This window comes from Chamaea fasciata, unplaced genomic scaffold, assembly GCF_029207755.1.
Source record: "Chamaea fasciata isolate MVZ Bird 193981 ecotype frontalis unplaced genomic scaffold, bChaFas1.0.hap1 SCAF_7, whole genome shotgun sequence".
NCBI classification, from domain to species: domain Eukaryota; kingdom Metazoa; phylum Chordata; class Aves; order Passeriformes; family Sylviidae; genus Chamaea; species Chamaea fasciata.
Window position 1 is genome coordinate 3,585,222 of NW_027094092.1, and position 21,560 is coordinate 3,606,781.

General features: G+C 42.6%; 1 protein-coding gene across 3 annotated transcripts in view; it reads right to left on the reverse strand.

Moving 5' to 3' along the window:
* Positions 1 to 20,214, reverse strand: part of QSER1 (glutamine and serine rich 1) — a 41,551-nt gene extending 21,337 nt beyond the window's left edge. For 2 of the 3 annotated variants that reach the window (XM_066187240.1, XM_066187243.1), the window contains exons 1-3: positions 20,042 to 20,213; positions 3,634 to 3,743; positions 2,258 to 2,422 (exon numbers count right to left, since the gene is read on the reverse strand). In XM_066187240.1, coding sequence (XP_066043337.1) covers positions 2,258 to 2,422; positions 3,634 to 3,743; positions 20,042 to 20,157 — 391 coding nt within the window. In that variant the 5' untranslated portion in view covers positions 20,158 to 20,213. Of the gene's footprint in view, positions 1 to 2,257; positions 2,423 to 3,633; positions 3,744 to 20,041 lie in introns of all 3 variants that reach the window. The other variant, XM_066187241.1, reaches the window with a different exon arrangement.
* Positions 20,215 to 21,560: the final 1,346 nt, after the last annotated feature.

Genomic DNA, 21,560 nt, shown 5'->3' on the forward strand with positions numbered 1-21,560 from the left:
TTTTTCAGGTCTTGCACACTTAAAGCAGTTTTTAGTTTAGCATCGTTTAAGGATAAATAAAAACTCTCAGTAAATAAAGTTAGTTTTGAAACAAATACTTCAGTTAAAAAAAATATTTCATGTTACAATCCAGTAAGTCTTCTTAAGCTGATTGCAACTTAATCATACAATTGCTTTTGAAGTTTCAGGTGAAGCTGAGTAATAAATTCATTGTTTCTTCCTTTCAGTGCAAGACAAACTGATATGAAGAGATGTGATAGTGAAGGAATGCCGAGGTATTTTTCCTTAGTCAACAATAAGGTCTTTCTGAGTGAGAAAGCATAACCAGTGCTTTAATGCATTTCCCCCCCCATCCTAAAAAACTGCCACATCATGTACAACTGGGTTCTCTTTTACTGATCCCTGCTGCTAACACAAAGGAAGGGCCATCCAGAAGCATCAAAGGAAGGGGAGAATTTAAACTCGTTTTAACTGCAGATGTTCATTTCTCATCTAACCTGCATTTTACCTTTCTCTTTCATAAATCAAAACCCTTCCAAATACATCCACAACTTCTTAAACCAGACAAGAGCCAGTCAAAGGAGCGCTACTGTGGCAGAACTGCTGGTCTTTATATTCTAATATTTGTTCAGGAGCAGACAAAATGTATGGCAAAGGTACTAAGTTACAAGCACAGACACACCCTCACTACTCTGAGAAATGAGAACACTCATAACACAACCCACAGATCAAAGGAACACTTGGAAGGACAAATATAACAAATACAATGTTCTTCTTTTTTTTCCCCAAAATCAGCAGTTGCAGGGTTTGGAAAAAATCCAGTGTAAGAAACCCTTCTAAAAAAAGGTCACCTTGCAAAGTGAAGAGCTCTTGCTTTCCCTCCTCAGAAAAGCTTGTAGAAGACAAAGCTCTCAAAAGACATTTGGGAGGATCGAGGGTTACAGAAAAGCAGCAGAAGTATCAAAGGACAACAGAAAGCTCAGAGAACTGGTAATATTGAAAAGCGGGCTTACTGATGAGTTCTTAGCAATGAGTACTGAGAAGTCTCTCAATCACTGGTACCAACATCAAACCCGACCCACAGCATGTCTCCCCATTCTTCACAATTCACTGTTAGGCAGGCTGGCTGCAATGGAGAAAATGCTAGGAGGAAGAGAAAAAAACATTTCTTCCCAGCTGACATTCTGTTGTGAGGATGGGTCATCACAACTCCACCCTAGTCGCTGATTTATATTAAGACTGTTTGCCAGATTACCAGCGTGCATCTTCATCTGTGCTCCCACATATCTGCTTTTGTCAATGGCGAGTTAAAAGCCACAGTCTCTATTCTCAACTTTTTGAGTAGCTCTTCACAGAATGCAGCTGCACGTTACCCTTAGGAGAACGAGTGCAAACTGTCAACAAAAGGGCTGTTCCACTCTTGCTACCTTGTGCCTCCTCCCCAAATCAGAACAGCAATCATACAGCTGCACTGAGACACAGATCAGCCTGCTGATACAGAGGAAAACTATCCCACCAAAGGAAAAAAGCCACTCAAACATTCTCTGCCAGATCAGTGAATAGATCCAATTCACTGCACAGCTGCACAATCACTCCATAAGATTAACCAGAACTTGAAGCTACCCACAGATGCAGTGGCAACACTTATCTTGGTGTGACTGTCTACAGCGAGCTCAAAATCTGCAGTTTCCTGCTCTGCACAGAAGGCTTGACAGATGGGGGAGGTTTGTGGAAGGCAGTCAGTCTGCCAAAAGAGATGGCACGTTTGCTTAGTTGTAAATTTGATCCCTTACTTCTATGTGACATGCACTTCAGACCTTCTATTTGAGAACACCTTGCTCATTACTTCTGTGTACGAAGGGGCCAAAGCTACCCACAGACTTTTAGTACTAATATCACAGAAGAACTGTCATAGGAAACAGAGTCTGAGAGTGAAAGATGTCCTTGAAGGTACAGGTAAATGAAAATGCTTATAGTGATAGTGAGACTAATTCCAAACAAAGCTGGGAAAATAGATTTGACTCGTCAGACAAAATAATACCCTATGCATCTAAATTCCTTCTAAACAACCAGAACTTCTGCTCATATAAATCTTATGATAACATCGTTTCATTGATTCTGATATTTTTAAATACTGAGATGTAAAAGAGGTAGAAAACATGCAGCTTTTTCAATTAGTCAGAATATTTTTATTTCAAATCCTCCCAAACATTCAACGTAACAATGACAAAATTTTACTTCAAGAGAAAATTTTCACCTGTCTGCCAGGAAGGAGCCCTGAATTGTGGTAAAAGGGTAGATCCTGATGAGACTGCCTGAGCAGTACGAGACTCAATAGCAGAGAGAAAATTCATAACTGAAGAAGTTTCCTTAGTGTTACCTCCAGCACTGTGCATACTGGTATCAAATATTCCCGAAAGACCTAGATGATAGTGGAGGGAAATGAGAAAAAACAGGTAATTCAGATGAACTTCTAAGAAGCAAAATCAAATAACAAAGATATATGTTCATAATTCACTAAAAACCCCCACTCTGTGAAACACTAGCAATGTAAAGCATATTGATTTTCCTGCGTTTAATTGCTACGCAGTGTTACAGCTGTAAATTGGAACTTCGGTATACATTTTAAAACCTATTATTAAATGCATGTCAAATATGATGCTTATAACAGTACTTAGGTACACCAGTAAAATGTTTCCCATATCTGAAGATTCACTGTTCTATTTTCACCTGGTTAAACATTCAGAATTCCTCCTGAAACATGTTCAACTTTTCTATATCCAGTTTCTCCCTTTCGGGCAGCTTATGGAAGTTTGGACACATCTATAGGACTGGCACATGAAAAGGGGTTTTGGTTGCATTCCCTTTACGTGTTTCCCATTGCTCAGATCTTTCAACAGCAGGGGGCTCAACGGCAGGCACTGGTGAGATCCAGAGTTGTGAGTAACTGAGATTATGTCAAGACTGCAATTCCCACCCTCCGTCATCCTGATCAAGGACCTGGCCAGACTACAGGCTCCAGTCAGCACATGAGCTCACACACCTTTCTTTGGAAACTGGGTTGCAAAGCGAGCATGCAGAGGTCAAGCCCCATCTTCTGACACAGTGACCGGATATCAGGATCAAAGACAGACACTCCCATGCAGATGTAACACAGCCTAAGCCACTGCTACATTTTAAATGAATTGTAACTCTTCCCCAGCACGGTCTCAGCGTGCGCAAGAAGGACCAGCAGCAGCGCGGTCCACTCAGGTCACTTCTGCTGTTTGCTTTAGTCTGGAGGTGCTGGCAGCATTCCTGCCGCTGGCTCAGAGGCACACGACGTTTGGCCCTTACGCACAGGCCAAATCCTGAAAAGCTGTATTTTAAAGAGCAAGTGCAGCTTTTTCAAAAAACAAGATACCAAGCATAACCTGCCTTTATATTTTCCTTTCTACCTGCGTTTTGGTAAAAGGCAACAACTGTTAACTTTCTGCTACACACTCAGCTTTCCTAACGTCAGTTGCCACCACTTACATGACAAACTCCCTTTGATTATAAAATTCATTAACTTTAATTCGAATTACATAACAGTTGGTTTTTCTTTTTCCTCTGTAGCTATTTAAGCAGTTTTCTCGTGCAATGGACAGTTACCAGCAGGATGTTGCGTAGTTGAGTATCCAGGAAGCTGATGAGAAGCTGTGTATGTCTGTCTGTGAAGGTCTGTTTCTGAATGTGATGAATGTCCTCCTCCATAGCTTAAGCTAAGGAAGAAATTAAACATTATTAACAAAATGCGCAGCTATAGAAACAAAGAGCAATTATGAAATTTCAATCACAAGCCAAAAAGTTACAGAAATACAGGGAAAACAAAAGCCCAAGATCAGACAGATCTAGTTCTGCTAGGCTATCACGAAAAATGTTAAGCAGATAAAAAAAGTACTATCGAAACCTAAAAAGTCAAAGGGTGGGGGAAAAATCTTAAAAAATCAAAGCTGATCACAGAAAAGTTTATAAAGGACTAGGTCAGAAAGACAGAGTTCAACTGTAAGAAACACTCACTGAACACTTTTTGTAATGATTTACTGACATAAAGTCTGCAAAGCAGATAATTGTGGATACATGCCCACTTTAACATTTACATTTTTAATTCCATTAAAACGTACAGGACCTCATTTAATTCAAAGGCTAAAAGGACTAGGAAGCCATGGGAGCAATAGTTTTTAAAAGGATTTTGGTACTTTCAGTACACTTTAATAAAACTGACAGTGAAAGCACTACCAAGTGACAAATCCATCTTCAGACCTCCTAGCATTAAATGCAAGTTAATGATTCACAGCTTTTATTTAACATTTTTAAGTGAGTCACCTAAATTAACATGATGTTGCAATCAGGCTTAATGGAAGCAAACTGAAAACATACATTGTCTGGGTCCATGCAAAACCAATAATGCAGAAAAGAAATAAATGCAATCTAAATATCAAGCAACCTTAGGAACTTGCCAAAAGCCCTAATGATTTCCAGTTTAAAAAGCAGAAAAGAGAGGGGGAAGCAAAACAAAATCCCCAAACTTTCAAGCTTCCCCAGACTTGGCTGTTCATAGCACCTGTCAAATGGAAAAAAATGAAGGCCAGCATGACCAAGTAACCATTTACCTTCTTCTCTTCTTGACTTTTGGATACTAAGTTTATAGGTAGCCGCTACTTACTCCAGTGCACATGTGAGATTGCTTTAATTTCAAAATTCAAGTGTAAACAAAATGCCAAAACAACCCAAACAACGAAACCCACAACCCTCCCTGCTGCCTGCTCTAAGGGAGACTTCCCTTATCTTTCATCCCCAGGGATGAGGGGCAGTCACTCCGCATAAGGAAAAATTGACCTCTGGGTGCCAGGAATCATGACATCATGGGAAACTTTTATAGAAGACACCAAATAATATAAAAACTGGCAACATCACTGGGTTTGCTCCATTTTCATTAAGATGATGAGAGGAGCCAGAGAAATCTCTTAAGAGCATTGTGACCTGCACATATCGTGAACCAGCAAGAGCCTGTCTGTGCAGGACTTTCCTGCCTGAGATGCACTATCAGGGGATGTATTTTCCACTTCAGCAATGCTCTGGAGTCAGCACGCCAGGCTACAGCACTAGCCTAAAGAATGAACCAAAATCCTTTGAAAAAAACAACTTCAGCTACTGCTTTTCTCAGTTGTGTTCATTGTCTAGCACTTTAACACCTTTCACAGCAATAATTGCAATCTAGAGAATTGCCAAACCTAAATTCAGAGTCAGCAGATCCCTGTGCTTATGCTGTAGAGGACAGATCTTTGTGCAGTTCAACACTATGCATCAGCAACTGATTTCTATTATATGCTGACTGAAATCTAATTATTTGTATCACTGCTACGGACAACTGGCACACATGATTGCATGACACTGCAGGTTATTTTTTTATTTACAGCATTAAACATTTTCTATTATTTCCAGACCAAAAAAAAAAAAAAAAAAAAATTGCAACAGGGTTCTGCACATAGAACATTACACAAGTAATAAAGCCAATTGAAATGCAAGTATTTTCACAAGAAAAATTCTGAAGCTAAGGTAGTTCAGGGTTTTTGAACAAACTTGCATAGCTGAGAAAAAAAAAAGCCCGAACATAGAACTTCAGAGACATGAAGCTTTCTTCAGGTCTTTTTAATAAATAAAAAAGCACTACATGAGAAAGTAAGTTTCTAAACTGAAGCATGGCAGCACATGCATTGTTGGCAAGAATTATCTTGGTTCACAAAAATGCTGAGCTGGTGAAAACTTTCCTGCAACAGCAATAGGTTGTATTTAGGTTTTCTTGCAAGTTTACTTAAAGCTTTTACCTACATGGAAGTATGTGCTGCTGACTTCTCTTTCACACACATTTTAAAGGCAAACTCTAAAGTCCTACAGCAGCACGGCTTCCTTTTCCCATTTGGTATTTTCAGGCTGAGAGGCACTCTGGTGGTGTTCCAGGCAACTGGGGCTACACTTGGCAGCAAAAACTTTTTCAGATGAGGTAAGACCCCCAAACCCACTGCAGTGTATCGTGCAATATCACCTCATTCCTCCTCTTTAATTGTAAAACGTCATCAGTAAAAAGTGGAACTTTTTTTTTTTTCCCAGTAAAATGAACTTTAATTAACCACCTGAAAATTTTGGAAATTAAACATTTGTAGTGAGGGAGTTCTTTGTTTGTTTGGGTTTTTATTATTTGTTTGTCTTATTTCAGAATCTACAATAAACACCTTTTTTTGTAAAGGGCAGGTACAGTACACCCCATACCACAAGACAACCAAACACACCAGCCTGCAGACCAGAGGCAGAATGCTCTGGAAGACAAAAGTAACTTGTAAAACAAACGTGGACAAAGACTTTGTGACAAGGAGGGAGCTAGAATTAGCACTGGGATACAAAATAACCTCTAGACTTCACCACTCAGAAACACTGTTAATTTCCAGAACCTCAAAATTCTAGTAATGATGGGCATCTTAGAACACTAAAGTATATGATGGTGCTTCTTTTAATATACAAACTCCCAGCTCATAGCTAATGCAACCGCAACCTCAAAAATGAATCTGTCTTTCAATAAAAAAACATTGCATTTATTTGAACAGTTAATTGTTTATTGTATAATTACTGCTTGCTGGAATGTAGATTCTTATCTCAAAAAGCCTTGCATATATGCCTTCAGTTTACATAAGCTTATCCTAAACAAGCACGGCAATCTGAGAGATTACTGCCTTAGGGTTTCTTTTTATAAAATTTAACTTTTCAACAGATGAATTTACACAGCATGTAATTCACATATCAAAAATACATCCAGCATGGCAAACACCCTTATGGCTACCAAGTTCTGTGTGCTCTTGTTTGGAAGGTTGTTACAATTGTATGAGTTCTTATTTGCGCTGAAATGTCAGATAAGTTACTGAAGAAACATTCACGGTACTTTGTTGTGCACTGTTCCAAAAGCACTCGGCCCTTATCACTGATTATCACAGTGATTTCTCACTTCCACTGTCATAAAGAACTGCACAATGGAGTGATTACTGCTAGGAAATAATATTAATTTGACACAGGAATTTTGAAAATAGTTCCCCCTGAAGTATTTTTCATTGAAAAGACACACTTAATTTTAGAGTAATATTTAAGAGATATCCTCGAAAGAGTTATCATTATTTGTCATTGCTGTAATAATGCAATCGAAAAACGCATATGACAATGGAAGTGAAATGACTCAAGTATAATCTGATTTTTTTCAGGTACCTCAATTGGGCTAATAGAAGATTTTTACTTCTCAAGTAAAACTTCTGGAAGTAAACTGTACAGTCATTGCACTCCATTGTTACCGAAATACCTCAAACTTGATTTACAGCTCCTTTCTGTTAGCCCAGTTTAAGTCTGTCAGGAATCGAACCTTCACACATCTGTTTGCATTGCTATTCTCACGATCATTTATTTTCAAAGCATTCTTCAATCCAATGGTTTCACCCAAACTCAAGTCTCCATCTGCAAAAGGTTATCGAGTCCCATTGCACTCACCACCCTCCTCACTTGCCAAGACAATTATCAGGTTTACGCTTCACACAAGTGAGGGATGTATTTCACAACTTCAAACTCAGATGGAAGCATCATTTTTACACGGAAACAAAATTTAGCTGCAATAAACACTGGAAATACAAGTCAGTATTTTTATTTCTTCTGCTTTCTTCAAATAACCTTGCTCTCCAAGTCATCCATACAGAATAAAACACAGAAATGGAAAACAAGCACTTTACACAAGCGTCTTTGTCCCCTTTCCATGTAATGATACAACTTTTACTAAGTATTAAGTAATCTTTTTAAATCTTTCTACTTTATTTTCTAGGTAAATCTTCATTACAGCTTAGCAATTCTTAAGGTTTTTGATTGATTGATTGATTGATAGATTGATTATTTTGCATTTGGTGTTTTCTGGAGTGAGGGGTGGTGGTGGTTGTTTGAGTTAAGTTTAGTTTAGTAACAGCAATCATTCAAGTACTGGGGAAGCTCACAACGCTTACGTGGAAAGCCAGAACCAGAACTCTTCAGGAGCAAAAGATTCTTCTGGGTGCAATCCCCTGTTCTTAGGCACTTGTAACTCCTGCCTTTGATATAAAGGAAAATTGCTACAGAAACCTGCACGGTAAATCACAGAGCACTTTCAAGGCATTCAAATGGTGCGGGCTGAGTTGAAACTGGACATCTACAGGCCAAGTGGGTGCACAGGAAAGTCCTGGCTCCAGGAGATCCCAGAGATGCTCCCACCACCCTGAGAAGGGAACTGCAGCACCAGGGTCCAGCACAGGCTGACAAGTCTGAGACCAAAACAACCAAGCCCAGACAACAAAAGCCAACAACCCAGCATGCACACAAGGCATCATCAGATTTGAGGCATACCAGGAAATTTGATCTCTGCCCCTTCTGCTTTACTGAAAACAAGAGCTCCTGTGAGAAGATGACTCGGCACAGCCCCTTTCTAATTAAATCACCACAGAAGAGATTAAAAAGAACAGTGATAGGCCCGTACTGGCAAGAAAATACCTTTAAACTCAAACTTCGCATTTTATCTTACTTGGGGTACACGTGGAATAGGGGAAGTACCACTCAAGTTTCCCTGTCTATCCCAGAGCCCAGACACTTGGCAAAGGAGTCTCTCTCCAACCAGTTACTCAGCTGTGCCATAGCAAATTCCACTCAGAGACAGAAAGCAAAGTCATAAAACCGACAAATGCACCTCTAAATATTAAAAATGTCATCCTAAATATAAGATATAGAAACTCACACGCGGCTTACATCTCTTTTTGACCACCGTATTTGATTTCAGATGTGTAAAAATGCAGCTCCTGGTTGTATTAGCTGCTGGCAAGTACATAGTTAGGATTGCTTTAATATTAGATACAACACTTAGTACTTTCCTTAAATACTTATCTTTGCTATTTTGCTATTACTCAAACATCTCGTGGAGAAAGAATGGAAGAGTATTACTCGAAAACATTACTTGAATTTAATACAGATGAAATAGAGGGTGAATGTCCCTTTACTGCCCATTGAAACAGCAAGAGTTCCCCGCTTGCTACAGTCAAATGAGAATGTAATTCAGTATCTAAGGGCTTACCTGGTGCTCAGAATAAAATTAAAATTTAATAGCAATGTCACAGGTAGATTACTTCAACCCAGAAATGGGTTCCATTTTGTATTTTAAAAAAGCCATGACCCCAAGAGGCAGAGGAAGGAGTCGCCCAGGAAGAAAGCTGACACTTAAATGAGTTCAATACCATTAGTAACATCAAGTCACTCCCGCCCAACACACTTCTGGAAGTTTAAAAGCAGAGAAAGTCATCAAAGACAACAGAAAACAGAAACAAATAATGTTTCAGAAATTAATTCAAATGGAAAACAAATGCTTTCTCAGCCCAGAAACGCATTTCAGTGCAAAATATTTTTAAAATGTATACAATTTGTGATTTTTCACTTCTATTTCTCAGCCACAGACATACCGGGGGGAGGGGGAAGACAGTGCAAGCACAAATTTGGGTTGAAGCCTGAAAATGTTGGCAGGTTCAAGAAAAATAGGAAACCAGCCTACTCCCTGCATCTAATTCCCTTGATCCTCTCATTAGATTATACAAGACAAGACAAACCCTAACATTGTACTTGCACGAAGAGAAAGAATATTTAACAATGCAGAACAGTCGCAGTGTCCTTGTGTCCTGGGGTGACTTTGTGATGCTCAATTGTAACCCCAGTCGTCTGTTAAGCCCAGAAATAAGTTTTGTGCCTTTAAACCTAGACCCAAGAGTGAAAGAGGGGAGAAGGAAAAGGGGTGGAATCTTTTTGTGGCTGTATTTAAAAACATAGAGATCGTCTGCACACAGATCTGTTTGCCCCACAGTACAAGAAACGAAAGAAAAAGAATCGCTACTTGAAAAATAAAGTTCACCGCTGAAAAATCAAAAGAAAATCGTTTCTAAAACTAATACCTCAAGGTACACAATGCATTCTTTTAAGAACAGCACACACCTTTAGCATTTGCCTAGCCTGTTCTTTGACTATAGCAAGAAAAGATGTCAATACTTTAAGAATTATTAACATTATTCTTCAAGATCGATGATTTTCGGAAAGATGGAAAATACAGAATCAAGGTTCCAGTACTGAGGTCAGTCAGTAAACCACAGAGTAGCATTTTACTGACAAGCTCCACTGCTGTTGGTTATGGCACATTCTCCCTTTTAATGCAATTACACACTACATACCCAGTGCAGACTAAATCCCATCCTAACACACCAAAGGCAATCGCCCTCCACTCTTTCATTTAAAATGAAGCTATAATGTTAATTTCCCCCTTCAATTCAAAGGCAGAGCCACCGAGAGCATGGCTGAGACCGCCACAATGTGGGCCAAGGACTGCCTGGAGGTACTTGCGAGAAGAAACACTCATCACTTCCTCGCTTTCTAGGAGCAGAGATAAGGAGCTTCTAAGAAAGAGATTTTGAGGTAGAAAATTACACGCAGGGAGCTGCCTCAATAAGCAAAAGTTCATGCTGTTCCTGTGATTCTTCACCTGAATATATATCACATCTTAAGGGAATAAAGAGATTTTACGACACAAAAGGTCTGTCTCCCTTTTATACCCATGTTAATGTATCTGAACTCCTTATGCTTGATCCTTTCAAAAATGAAACACAGGAAAGCCAAAGTAGTCTTACTGGGACTTCAATACCTCAGTGCAAGTGCTGGCTTGTCTGATTAAGTAACCTGTGGAGTTCTTAACAACAAAGACAGTATAAATCTGTTTTCAAAAAAATCAGTTAAATTCTCTCTTGAAAATATGTGTGTGAAAACTAATATCCAGATAAAAACGAGCTATTTATAAATTTCAACTTCATTTACTACTAAGGGACTGAACAAACCACTTTATGTCATTTTTTAATGCATGCAACCTAAATGATCTTTCTTTGTGAGGTTATTTATGGCTGAAATGCAGTACATTTAACAAAATAATTTAAAAAAAAAAAAATCAGAACTGGTAAATTTGGAACCGCTTCTCTTGGCTTTGACAAAAAAAACCTTTTAGCTTAACCAAAACGACTTTCTAACAGAAATTCTGCAGCTTACAAAAAAAGAAACTGAAATTAAACTACTTTGCTATGTCAGTCTAGAGCTCCTGATGCATGTTTTAAGATTTCAGGGGCTGGAAAGGAGCTTTCATTGCTTTACAGCTCTGAATACTTAAGACTAACTTTGATGTCCTTATTAACACAGTATCATTTAAACAGTCGCTGTAACACATTCCTCTCAATTTGCATTATAATGCAGTGTCAGAAATCATTTTAAGACATTTGTTTGCCAAGCAGTGTTTTGGGGATTCATCTATCCTTCCTGACAGCTTCTACTCTATCAGTGCCTGCAGAAACAGGAGTATCATCGTGGTCTGTGTAGCTTCCACCACCGTAAGATCTGCAATCTTATTTTATTGACTTCTGAGACACTGGATTATTTTGTCACTACGTTTATTTATCTTCTTATCTTCCCTCTATGAAAGAACTTTTGCTTTACCCAGCATCAAGAGAATAGCTGTGATTTTTTTAAATTATAAATACTTCTCTCCTAGAGTTTTACTTACAATTTCAAAAGATTTTTGTAACAGACAGTAATGGAAATCAACACTTTTTCTCCGATATGTGATACCATTCTGTTATCAAAAGTGTACTTGGGGCATATTCAAAACTTTTCTCAAGATTATTCCAGTAGTAATGGTTGAACACACAGCATAATCGTCTATTACAGCTGAGATACACACAAAAAAGATTCCATTACTTTTAATAACAAAATTTTATTTCAAAATATAAAAATCAGCAGAGCGTTATCTCAAGATGTGGCTTAGCCACATCAGAGCCTTAATAAAATTACAATTCATTTTACCTATTGAAATGCTTTTCAACCTTCATCCTCCCACAGTTATTACAGCATCGTATTTTGTGGCAAGCTTGAGTCTTAGCTTTAGGGTACTACAGGAATACTTGATATCCCGTTCCTTAATAAGCCCTTTATTTTCCATTTCCGTGGAAAGGATGGTGCTGAAGTTGAGATTTTCATCCCAGAAAGAGGTAAGAAATGCAAATACATGTGTGCTGTACACTGCCAGAGCCATCTTGTGCTGTCAGTGGGCTCCTTCCATTACCAAACCTTGAAGCACCTTCCAGTTCCATAACCCAGGAAATACCTCGTGGTTCAGTCCAGGGAAGCACAGGCACAAATAATAACCCACTCGGATTTACAGCCCTCACCACTGAGTCTCCAACGCTCAGGACTGAAATAAGGCAGTTTCCCAAGGTTTTGTGAAGTTAAAATGCACCCCTGTGAAGAGCAGTGGCCTCATGGCCCAAAGCCACCGGCATGAAATAGGGGCATCTACTCAGTGACCACATCTGAGATCACACATCCTGCCACCCTACAGACAAAAATTTAGGGCCATCAAATGGGCTCTAAGCCTCCCAGCATGTCCACATGTCCAGCACAGTGTTTTTCACATCCCACAACACACTACAAGGGCCAAGCAGCTCATGTGAGCTCCTTTAGATTGAGAACAAGAGGTACCCCTATGACTAACACCACTTCCATCCCAATTTAGGAGGTGTGCCCAGGAAAGATCTAACATATTAACAACACACTTCATCATAAAACACAGCAGCAAAGAGTCCTTTACATTAAAGGAAGCATCACAGGGTATTATTAACCAAGTTTATAAGGGAAATTAGCACAGCTCTGGAATTTAGCTCTTCTTCACAAGTGCTCTCCTCATCCTAAAACAGGTTTAAATTTACATTTTTAACCTCGTAAACGGAACCCTGGCTATGCTTTCACTTGTCACAAGTCACTAAGTAGCTGAAAATACCAGATGAACCCAGTTGTTTGTGAATGCTTCAAGCAGAAAATGTGCATTGTTCAAAACTGTAGAAATACAGTTACAGCTACATGGCATTTACTTTGAGATAGGAAAAACTACACTATATTAAACAAATTCTTCGAACATGCCCCAGGTATTGATTTGAGCTTTCATGATGATCATGCAAATGTCTAAACAAAACATTAACCAAGATCAAACCAGCATACACACACTAAAAATATAACCTTTAATTGATGAAAAGACTCATATTGTCTTAAAAACAATAACAAAAGGGACTTTTTTAAAGGGGAAAAGATGAAAATCCCATCTCTTTCCAGTGGTGCTGACTATCAGCAAACTCCAGCTCACCAACGCCAGGTTAACACATGGTTGTGTTCAGAGTAAGGAGGAGTTGGCTTTCTACAATCACTCTTTGCACAGCGAATGAACAAATGCTCAGATTCAAGGAAAACTTATTAGAAATCCTGTTCTTGGCAGACTCGGCAGAACATAATGAAATCGGACGAACATTGGGATTGAAGGATTATTCACTGTCTAGCACTGGAATTTTTGACACGAAGACGAGAGAAAGTAAACAGGATGTGGTGTGAAACACCAAAGCTGCCATATTTCTGAGAGGGATTTCCTGGTCAGGAAAAAGGGCAGCGTGGAAGGTGCAGCACAGGCTGGCACACTCAGCGTGGCCCATGCCACGCAGGCCTGTGACCCTTTGGCACGTTCTGGACGACCTAAAGCTCTCAGAACAACTTGCCAGACATCTGGAAATGCTAGATGAAAGCCTGGAGCCCTCCACCTCTTCTCACACAACACCGCCAGTTGAAAAAGGAGGGATATCTCCAACAAAATCGAGATGTATGACTGCCCCAAGTATAACTCCTCAAGTTTATTAAGGAATAAATGCTCCTTAGGATCCTGCTGTGTAAACACCATGACTCTAAGATAAGGATGCCTAAGGGTGCCTTCTTCCTGCTGAACATAATTGGTTGCACTTTTCCAAGTCCTAAGCAAGCAACACAGCTAGGCATGTTGAAGGAAGATGAAAAACAAGAAAAGCAATACGGGGAAGCAAAAGCTTGTCTAAACATATGTAGGTTCTTGCTGAATTGTTTTGGAATAAGAAACTTCCAAGTATGCAGAAATCCAGGAATAAGAGCTCCTTGCCCCCCCTTTGTAGTCCATCAGCAGAGAGGTCCTGAGGAGGCTCTAACAAATCCAAGTGTCCACTTAGCCCCAGGTCTGTCCAGGGCAGTGAAACAAAAGAAGCCATGACAGAATAGCAAGCAGAAATAAAGTCAAAATCTATGAAATCTGCCCAGTGAGACAAGTAAATCTAGTACTTAATACCCATGCACTCTGTCCTCTCTGAAAGCATTTCTCTTTGCTTAAAAATTCAAAGAATTCTCTTTTCTCTGCCACTTGCATGGTACAGCAAGAAATGTTGCGCTGGAAAGGCTGAATTCTGCATGCCACTCGAAGTTATTTTTGTCACAGTTAAGGCTGCGAAGGAAAGTCTGAAGCGAGACGATTAATCTACTGCCTTTTAACTGCTTTTTGTTTTGGTTCATCTTTTCCTTGTTTGTTTAATGTACGGCATAGGCACTCACCATGCAAAGTAACTGCTTGACATGCAAATTTGTGAAAGCTTTGACAAAATACAACAGACAAAGATAGCCATGCAAAATACACACACTCTCTAAGAGCCTTAGTATTGTTTAGAATTAATATAGTTCAGGCATAGGTGCTGTTTTCCTGACAGGCACAAAGATTTCTCTAAAAACAGCCTCCTTCCTATTGACAGCATTACGCCAGAATCAGCAGCAACTCCAAGAAAAAAAAATAAAAGGTGGGCAAAAGTACAGAAGAAACAAGGTGAAAAGGTTGTTCTCTGTTGGTATAAGGTAAACACACCTATGTTTAAAGTTAACAGAATGAAAGGCAAAATACACACACGAGGCTGAAACACTTTTTGCATAGGTGGCGGAATACAACCCCCCTTTCTTGCAGAACAATGAATTCTGTACCCTGTGTTGAAGATGCTGGCTCCATGGGAAAGGGCTCACATCTGAAATATCATTGTAGGTGATCTCAAGAGAGATCTGGCATCCAGCTAATGCAGACACTTACCAAGTGCTCCCGGCAGGGAAGCAGGCAGCACAATTTGTGTGGGATGTTCATCGAAGACCGGGACACGGCAAGACTGAGCCCATCTAAACCCCGTCCAGAACCACTGGGAAGAATCCCTGCCAAGGCCACACAGCTCACTCCTGACAGCACTGCTCCCTGCCCGTCCCCAGGTGCCACCTCTGGGTTCCAGTCTGACAGCACAGCTACCCAGCTCAAGCCATTCACTGTTTCGGCCAGGAGAGTTTTCTCATGGATTAACAAACGACACCAGCTCCCTGTGCAGTTGCACAAACAGCACAGGCAAGACAAGGGAAGGGAGCCCCTTTCAGCAGCGGCGAGCCTGAGCAGCCAGTTCAGCCTTCTCAGGTAACTGCACCCTCAGACTAAGTTTCAGCTCATTCCTTCTCCTAAAAACATAGTTTTTATCACCATTTCTCACTGCAGCAGAATGACACACACTCCTTGAAATCTTTCATGTCAAGCTGGCATTAAATCTTACACAGGTAAAGCAGCACATAAATCCAAACAAGCCTGGCTGGCTCGTTTTGAAACTTTAGCCAAGATTTTGCAAGATGACCACACATCAGCACCAGGGAAAAGCCATGGGACACAAAGCAAGAATGCATACAGCCTCTGTTCAGTCAATCTTTGACCTTCCCACAGCTGTGATTTCGGTGAGTGCTGAATGCAGGTGAAAAAAAAAAAAAAAAGAAAGAAAAAAAGAAAAAGAAAGGAAGGCCAATAAAAGCCAGCAAGTTCCTGTAAGGTATCTGCACTATGCCATGGACTACCTGTCTTTATTTTGTCTGCATAAATGTTTCAGATATAAAATACGACAGAAAATTTGGTAAGATTTTAAAAGCGATCTATCTTTCTATAGGTTGGTAAAATTTATTTATTCCTTCTGTGCCTTTTAATTCAAAAATTCTAAGTATATTCCCAGATTACGAGCTTTCCTTTCAACACTTGAAATACTACGCCATAGGGAACTTTTTGTAGAATGTGTTTAACAACAAACATTGGTTTCACCTCTCAGAACAATTTCATTTGATGAAAGAAAATGTTCTCTGCTTTTCTAAAACACTCTGCACTTAGAGTTCTTATAGCTATGCAAAAATCCATTAGAATTTAAAATTGAGCCTTAACTAAAACACAATTATCATACAGCTGTTACAATAAGCATTAGTTTGACAGCTATGCAAAAATGAGTTAAAATACCCATCATAACCATTTATCATAAAAGTCTCCCATTTATGTAACTTTCCAAATGAACTATCACAGTAACTAACTCTTTGTCTTAGATTAGCTGTTATAGGCCACACTAACATGCCAGTGCTATCTGTTGTAAAGAACCATATTGAACTAAATTCTATAAAACCCCATACGCTTGGGTAGGGCAGAGATGGATACAAACCACCAGGCATAAAGGAACATCAGAGACCATGGCAATCACCATAAAATTTAAATCAACAACAAAATAATTCTGACTGACTTATAATTACATGCAGCAGATTTGAGTCTTAGAGCTGTGGCAAAAACAGAACAGGAACAGTGAGATCTTTCCACAAGTAAAAATCCTTCTCTATATGAAACCCTAGGAGTACCCCCAAACTAGAGAAACTCAGCCAGAAACCTCATCCATTATCACCTGTGTCCATGTCTCTTTCCAGGCAATTACAGAAGTCTCTCACACTATAACACATCACCTGTTTTCTGAATACTCAGTAATTCCTGAGCGAGTAAGCATGACATACCTTACCTGCTATCCAAAACCCTTTGACAAAAAGGGGGCTTAAGCACAGAGGTAGGATTTTTCTGACGCCTACTGTAAAAGGCCAAAAGCAGCGGTGCACTCCTAGAGCCACCAGAAATTCCTTCAAGATGCTGACAGGCCGTGCAAGGGGTCTGGGGTCAGGGATGTGGAGGACAGGAGCACTCCCTCAGCCCCTGCTCCAGGGCTGCTGTGGCTGCACTGTCCCAATGTGCCTCTCAGCAGAGGTGGCTCCTGCTAAGTTAACTCAGTGATCCCAGCGATTTCCATCAGCTCCCATCCCCAGTTCACCATCTTCTATTCCATGGGAACACTTAAGTCACAGCAGGCCTGGTAGCAATGTCCTTATAACACTTCACCACACACTTCCTTTCAGTTGATAAGAATAGTGCCATTGCACAGACAAAACAGTGCCTGCAAGAAATAGGGAGCAGGATAAAAACCAGATGGCTGAAGTGAAGCGCAGGAAGACAGGAGCAACGCTTGTAGGGAGGAGAAATCATTTTGATGAGCTGAGACTGTGAATACATGGCTCTCCACACAAAGGGAACATAGTCTGCCACGACCCAGCCTGCAACAGCATAAATACGAAATTTGAATGAAATATTGTTATCTCTATCACCTACAGGCTGAATTCTTTTCCAGCAAGTACCAGATGAACATGACACACATTTTTTAATTTAACGTCAGGCCAATGCAACTTCAGCTGTTAAGATGATTACCTGTCAACCACAATCAAAAACACCATTTTGAAAAATGTGACGTGATCTGTAACAGGAGTCAAGGGCATGGACAGCATATTCCTTTACAGTACATCCATACCTTCATAATCTCCTTCCAGGCTGGTGCAAGCCTTGGCAGTGACAGGAATGACTCTTCCATCCCAATTCCTCAGCAACTCCATGCGTACAAAGACAAATGCTATCAGCAATAGAGGAAACCACAAGCACCTAAAGCCCAGACTCTACTTATCACTTCGTCCAACATGGTTCAAATCTTTAAATCTGGCCAAAACCAGAGCACATTAACTCTAATTAAAACCCAAAGACGCCAGTTAAGGAGAATTTCAAGCACGAAATATGATTCATAGTATTTTCCCTGTTCTTGGTACAGTTAAAAAAAAAAGTTGAAGTGTTTCAGCCAACATATTTTAAGTGCATCATTTGTCACCATGTATAGAGGCCGGCGATGAAATTTCAAAGAACTAAAACAAGGTCTTCTTCACATTGTTTCCTGAAGCATGGCATAAATATTGCCACGTCATACATGGATGCAGTAATACTAATTTGATTGGTATAGGCAGCAGGCATTGATCTAATGAGCTTCTGCATTGCACTTGTCTTGGGACTTTTCTCCATGCCATATCTTCTAAAGAATTCCCAAAAGGTACGTTTAAGACTGCATTAGTATAGCACCTATTAAAAAATGAAAGCTCTGTTGTAAAACCAGGAGATTCTTTTAAATATTTTTTTTTTTTAAATCATCAAGCAGTTGTATTTCTTGTAAAACCCAAGAGATCCACTTCTGCTTCTGCACTACCTATTCTTAAACGACCTGGGAAATCCAAACCACCCTTATGGAATAGCTGGCATGACCCTCAGGAGATGATGTGAACTGGCAAAAGCAATAGAGAAAGGTCACTGACTTCCACTGAAATCAACATAGCGACACGACCAAAAACAGTTCAATGATTAGGACGAAAAATTGGAAAGAATGATACGGAGACCTTACTTTGCCATGCAGGCAACTTGTCAGAGAAATTGGCTAAAGAGATTCATGGGGCAAGGGTTTGGCCAAAAAGCTACCTGTCCCTGCAATTCTCTGTGAAACAGGGAATATACAGCCTCACATCCCAGGGAGGTCTTGCGTTCTTCTCACTTAACATTGCCTTTATCGCCAATTGTCTCAAATGCAATGTGCACAATTCAAGAAGGGTGACAATAACTCGGAAGAAATCTAAAACAAATCTGAGAGAATAACTAAAGTAGCAAAAAAAAAATCTCTGGTAATAATCTTCAAAAGATTATGTTATTTTTATTAGGAAAATTAAGTAAAGCAAGGAATTAATTCAAATTCATATGAATTCATACTCAACATATAATGGGATTTTCAGTGTTGATGAGGCTATAAACAAGACTCAGTGGCCAGAAACTAAAGGCAGCCCTCTTCATATCAGAAATAAAATATAAATCAAACAATCACTTGTATACTTTACTGAGAACGGTGTTGAATTTTGCCTTATTGGAAATTTTTAACTACGCTTTCTAAAACGTAAGCTCTATTTTCAAATAGAGATTGGAAAAAAAAAAATTCTATGGCCTGCATTATGAAGAGGTCAGGCTAGATGATTGCAACAGTCCTTCTGACTTGATAATCTATTAATCTTATCAGACATGTCTGACCACTTTCAGAACCAAGTGCAAAGTCATCTATTAGCGCACCTATTTTGACGGGATATTTTTAGCCCGAGACTCTCTTTTACCTTTAAACGCCGTCGAGATGGGAACTGCAGATAAATCAAGCTAGAGACATAAAAGGCAGGCGATAACGAAAATCTCATCGCCTAGAGAATACTCGTTGTAGTTGGCAGAGTTACACAATCAAAAAGCAACCCGAAGCCAATAAGATTTTATTTTCCCCGCACTTCCCGAAACTTTGCAGAACTCTCCGTGGGACTGCATCGCTCTAGACGAGTTTTGGCTGAGAGGAGGCTCCGCACGCCCCGGAGCAGCGCTTTAGAGGAAAGAGGTTCGCCAGGCTCAGCGGAGCGCACAACAGCGGAGAAATGGAAGGGCGCGGGGGATGCTGGCGCGGCGCGGCCCGGTGCCCCGGCGGGCAGCATTGTTCGGGCGGGCAGCGCCGGTGCCCGCGGCCCCGCTTCCCTCCGGGAGCCGGCCGGGGACGCGTGAACTCTTGAACCCGCGCCGCAGCCCGACGCGAGCCTCCGGGGCGGGGAGACCGCCCGCCCCGCCGCCGCCGCCACCGCCGCCGAGGGCCGCCGGGGACAGCGGGGAGCCCGCGCCGCCGCCCCCCGCCCGCCGGGACGCGGCCTCCCCCGCCCCGCCCGGCCCGGCCTCCCCGGGGCCGCCGGGCCCCGCTCGCCCCCCGCCCTGCCCTGCCCCGCCGCCGGGGCCCCCTCGGCCGCCCTCGGCCAGGCCCCGGCGCGGCCCCCGGCCTTTCCTGCCGCAGCCCCCTCGGCGGACCCTCCTCACCTGGGCTTGAGGCTGCCGGCGCCCCGCTCGTAGGCCCAGGAGGCGGCGGGCGGCGCGGTGCCCGGGGCCAGGGGCTCGGCGAAGCCGGGGGTCGTGGGGTAGTTCCTGTCCATCATCGGGGCCGCGGCCGCGGGGGCTCCGCGGGGGCCCTGCGCGCTAGAGGGCGGCGGGGACCGAGCGGGGCGGGGGGGGAGCGGCGCCTCATCCGGGGCGGGCAGCGCCGCGGCCCCGAGCGGCCCCCTGCGCTCCGCTCCCGCTCAGCGGCGGGCGGCGGGCGGAGCTGCGGGCGGCGGCGGGGGCTGCGCGGCCGCCGGACCCATGTCGGGCTGCGCGTTCCCAGGATGCTCCTCCCCCGCCAGCGCACTGGGGCTCACGGGCTCCGCGGCCGGGGGGCAGGGAGGCCGCGGCCGAGGGGCTGCCGGGGCCGCCGGCAACAGCGCCGGCGGGGGGGAGCGGGAGCAGGAGGAGGAGGAAGAGGAGGAGGAGGAGGTCTGTGACTCGCGGACGGGCGGCCGCGGCCCGAGGGGGAAGCACGGCGGCGGGAGCGGAGCGTGGCGGGGGGCGGTAGCCGCCACCGGGGCGGGGTGGGGGGGCTGAAGGCGGGGACGGGCGGGGTGGCGGTGTCGGGTATGGGGGAGGCCGGTTCCTCGGCGAAGTGAAGCGCTGGCGCTTTGTTGGAGGAACCGGGGCGGGGCCATGTTGTTCCCGCGGAGGGGAAGCGCCGCCAGCCGCGGGCTCCGGGGCGGCCGCCGCCGCCAAGATGGAGCCCGACAGCCGCCCCATTGTAGGGCGCTGTGCAGGGCGGCCCTCCCGCCCTGTCACCGTCACCGAGCGGTGACGCCGCTCCCCGCGCCCGCCCGCCCGCCTGCCCCCGCGGCGGGGCTCGCCGAGCCGCCTCCCGCCACCTCGTCTATTATGTGTTTGTATGTCAGAGCTTCCCGAAAGACTCGGGCATTCCCCGTCAATAAGTCACTGCAGGCCTGGAGCCCGAATGGAATCGTATAATGGGATCGCAGAATGCTTTGGATTGGAAGGGGCCTTAAAGATCATCCAGTGCGCTCCGCGCTGCCATGGGCAGGGACACCTTCCACTAGGTCAGGTTGCTCAAGGCCTCGTCCAACCCGGCCTTGAGCACTTCCAGGGATGGAGCAGCCACAGCTTCTCTGGGCAATGTGTTCCAGTGCCTCGCCCTCCTCACACTAAATAATCTCATTTTAATATCTAATCTGAACCTACTTCCAGTTTAAAGCCGTTACCCCTTGTCCTATCACATGCCCTTGTAAAAAGTCTCTCTCCAGCTTTCTTGTATACGCCAAAAGTCAGCTAGCAAGAGAACAGAGGGAATATCTATTTATTTTTATTTAATCTAAATTTAAATGGGAAAACTTCGGCGAGGTTCTAGAGGCCTACTTTAGCGAGGACTGGCTGAAGCAGTTTATTTTTGTTGAGAGCAGTCTAAGCCACTCGGTTTGTAGACAGTCAATTCCCTGTATCTTTTACTGAATGCTTGTTAAAGAAC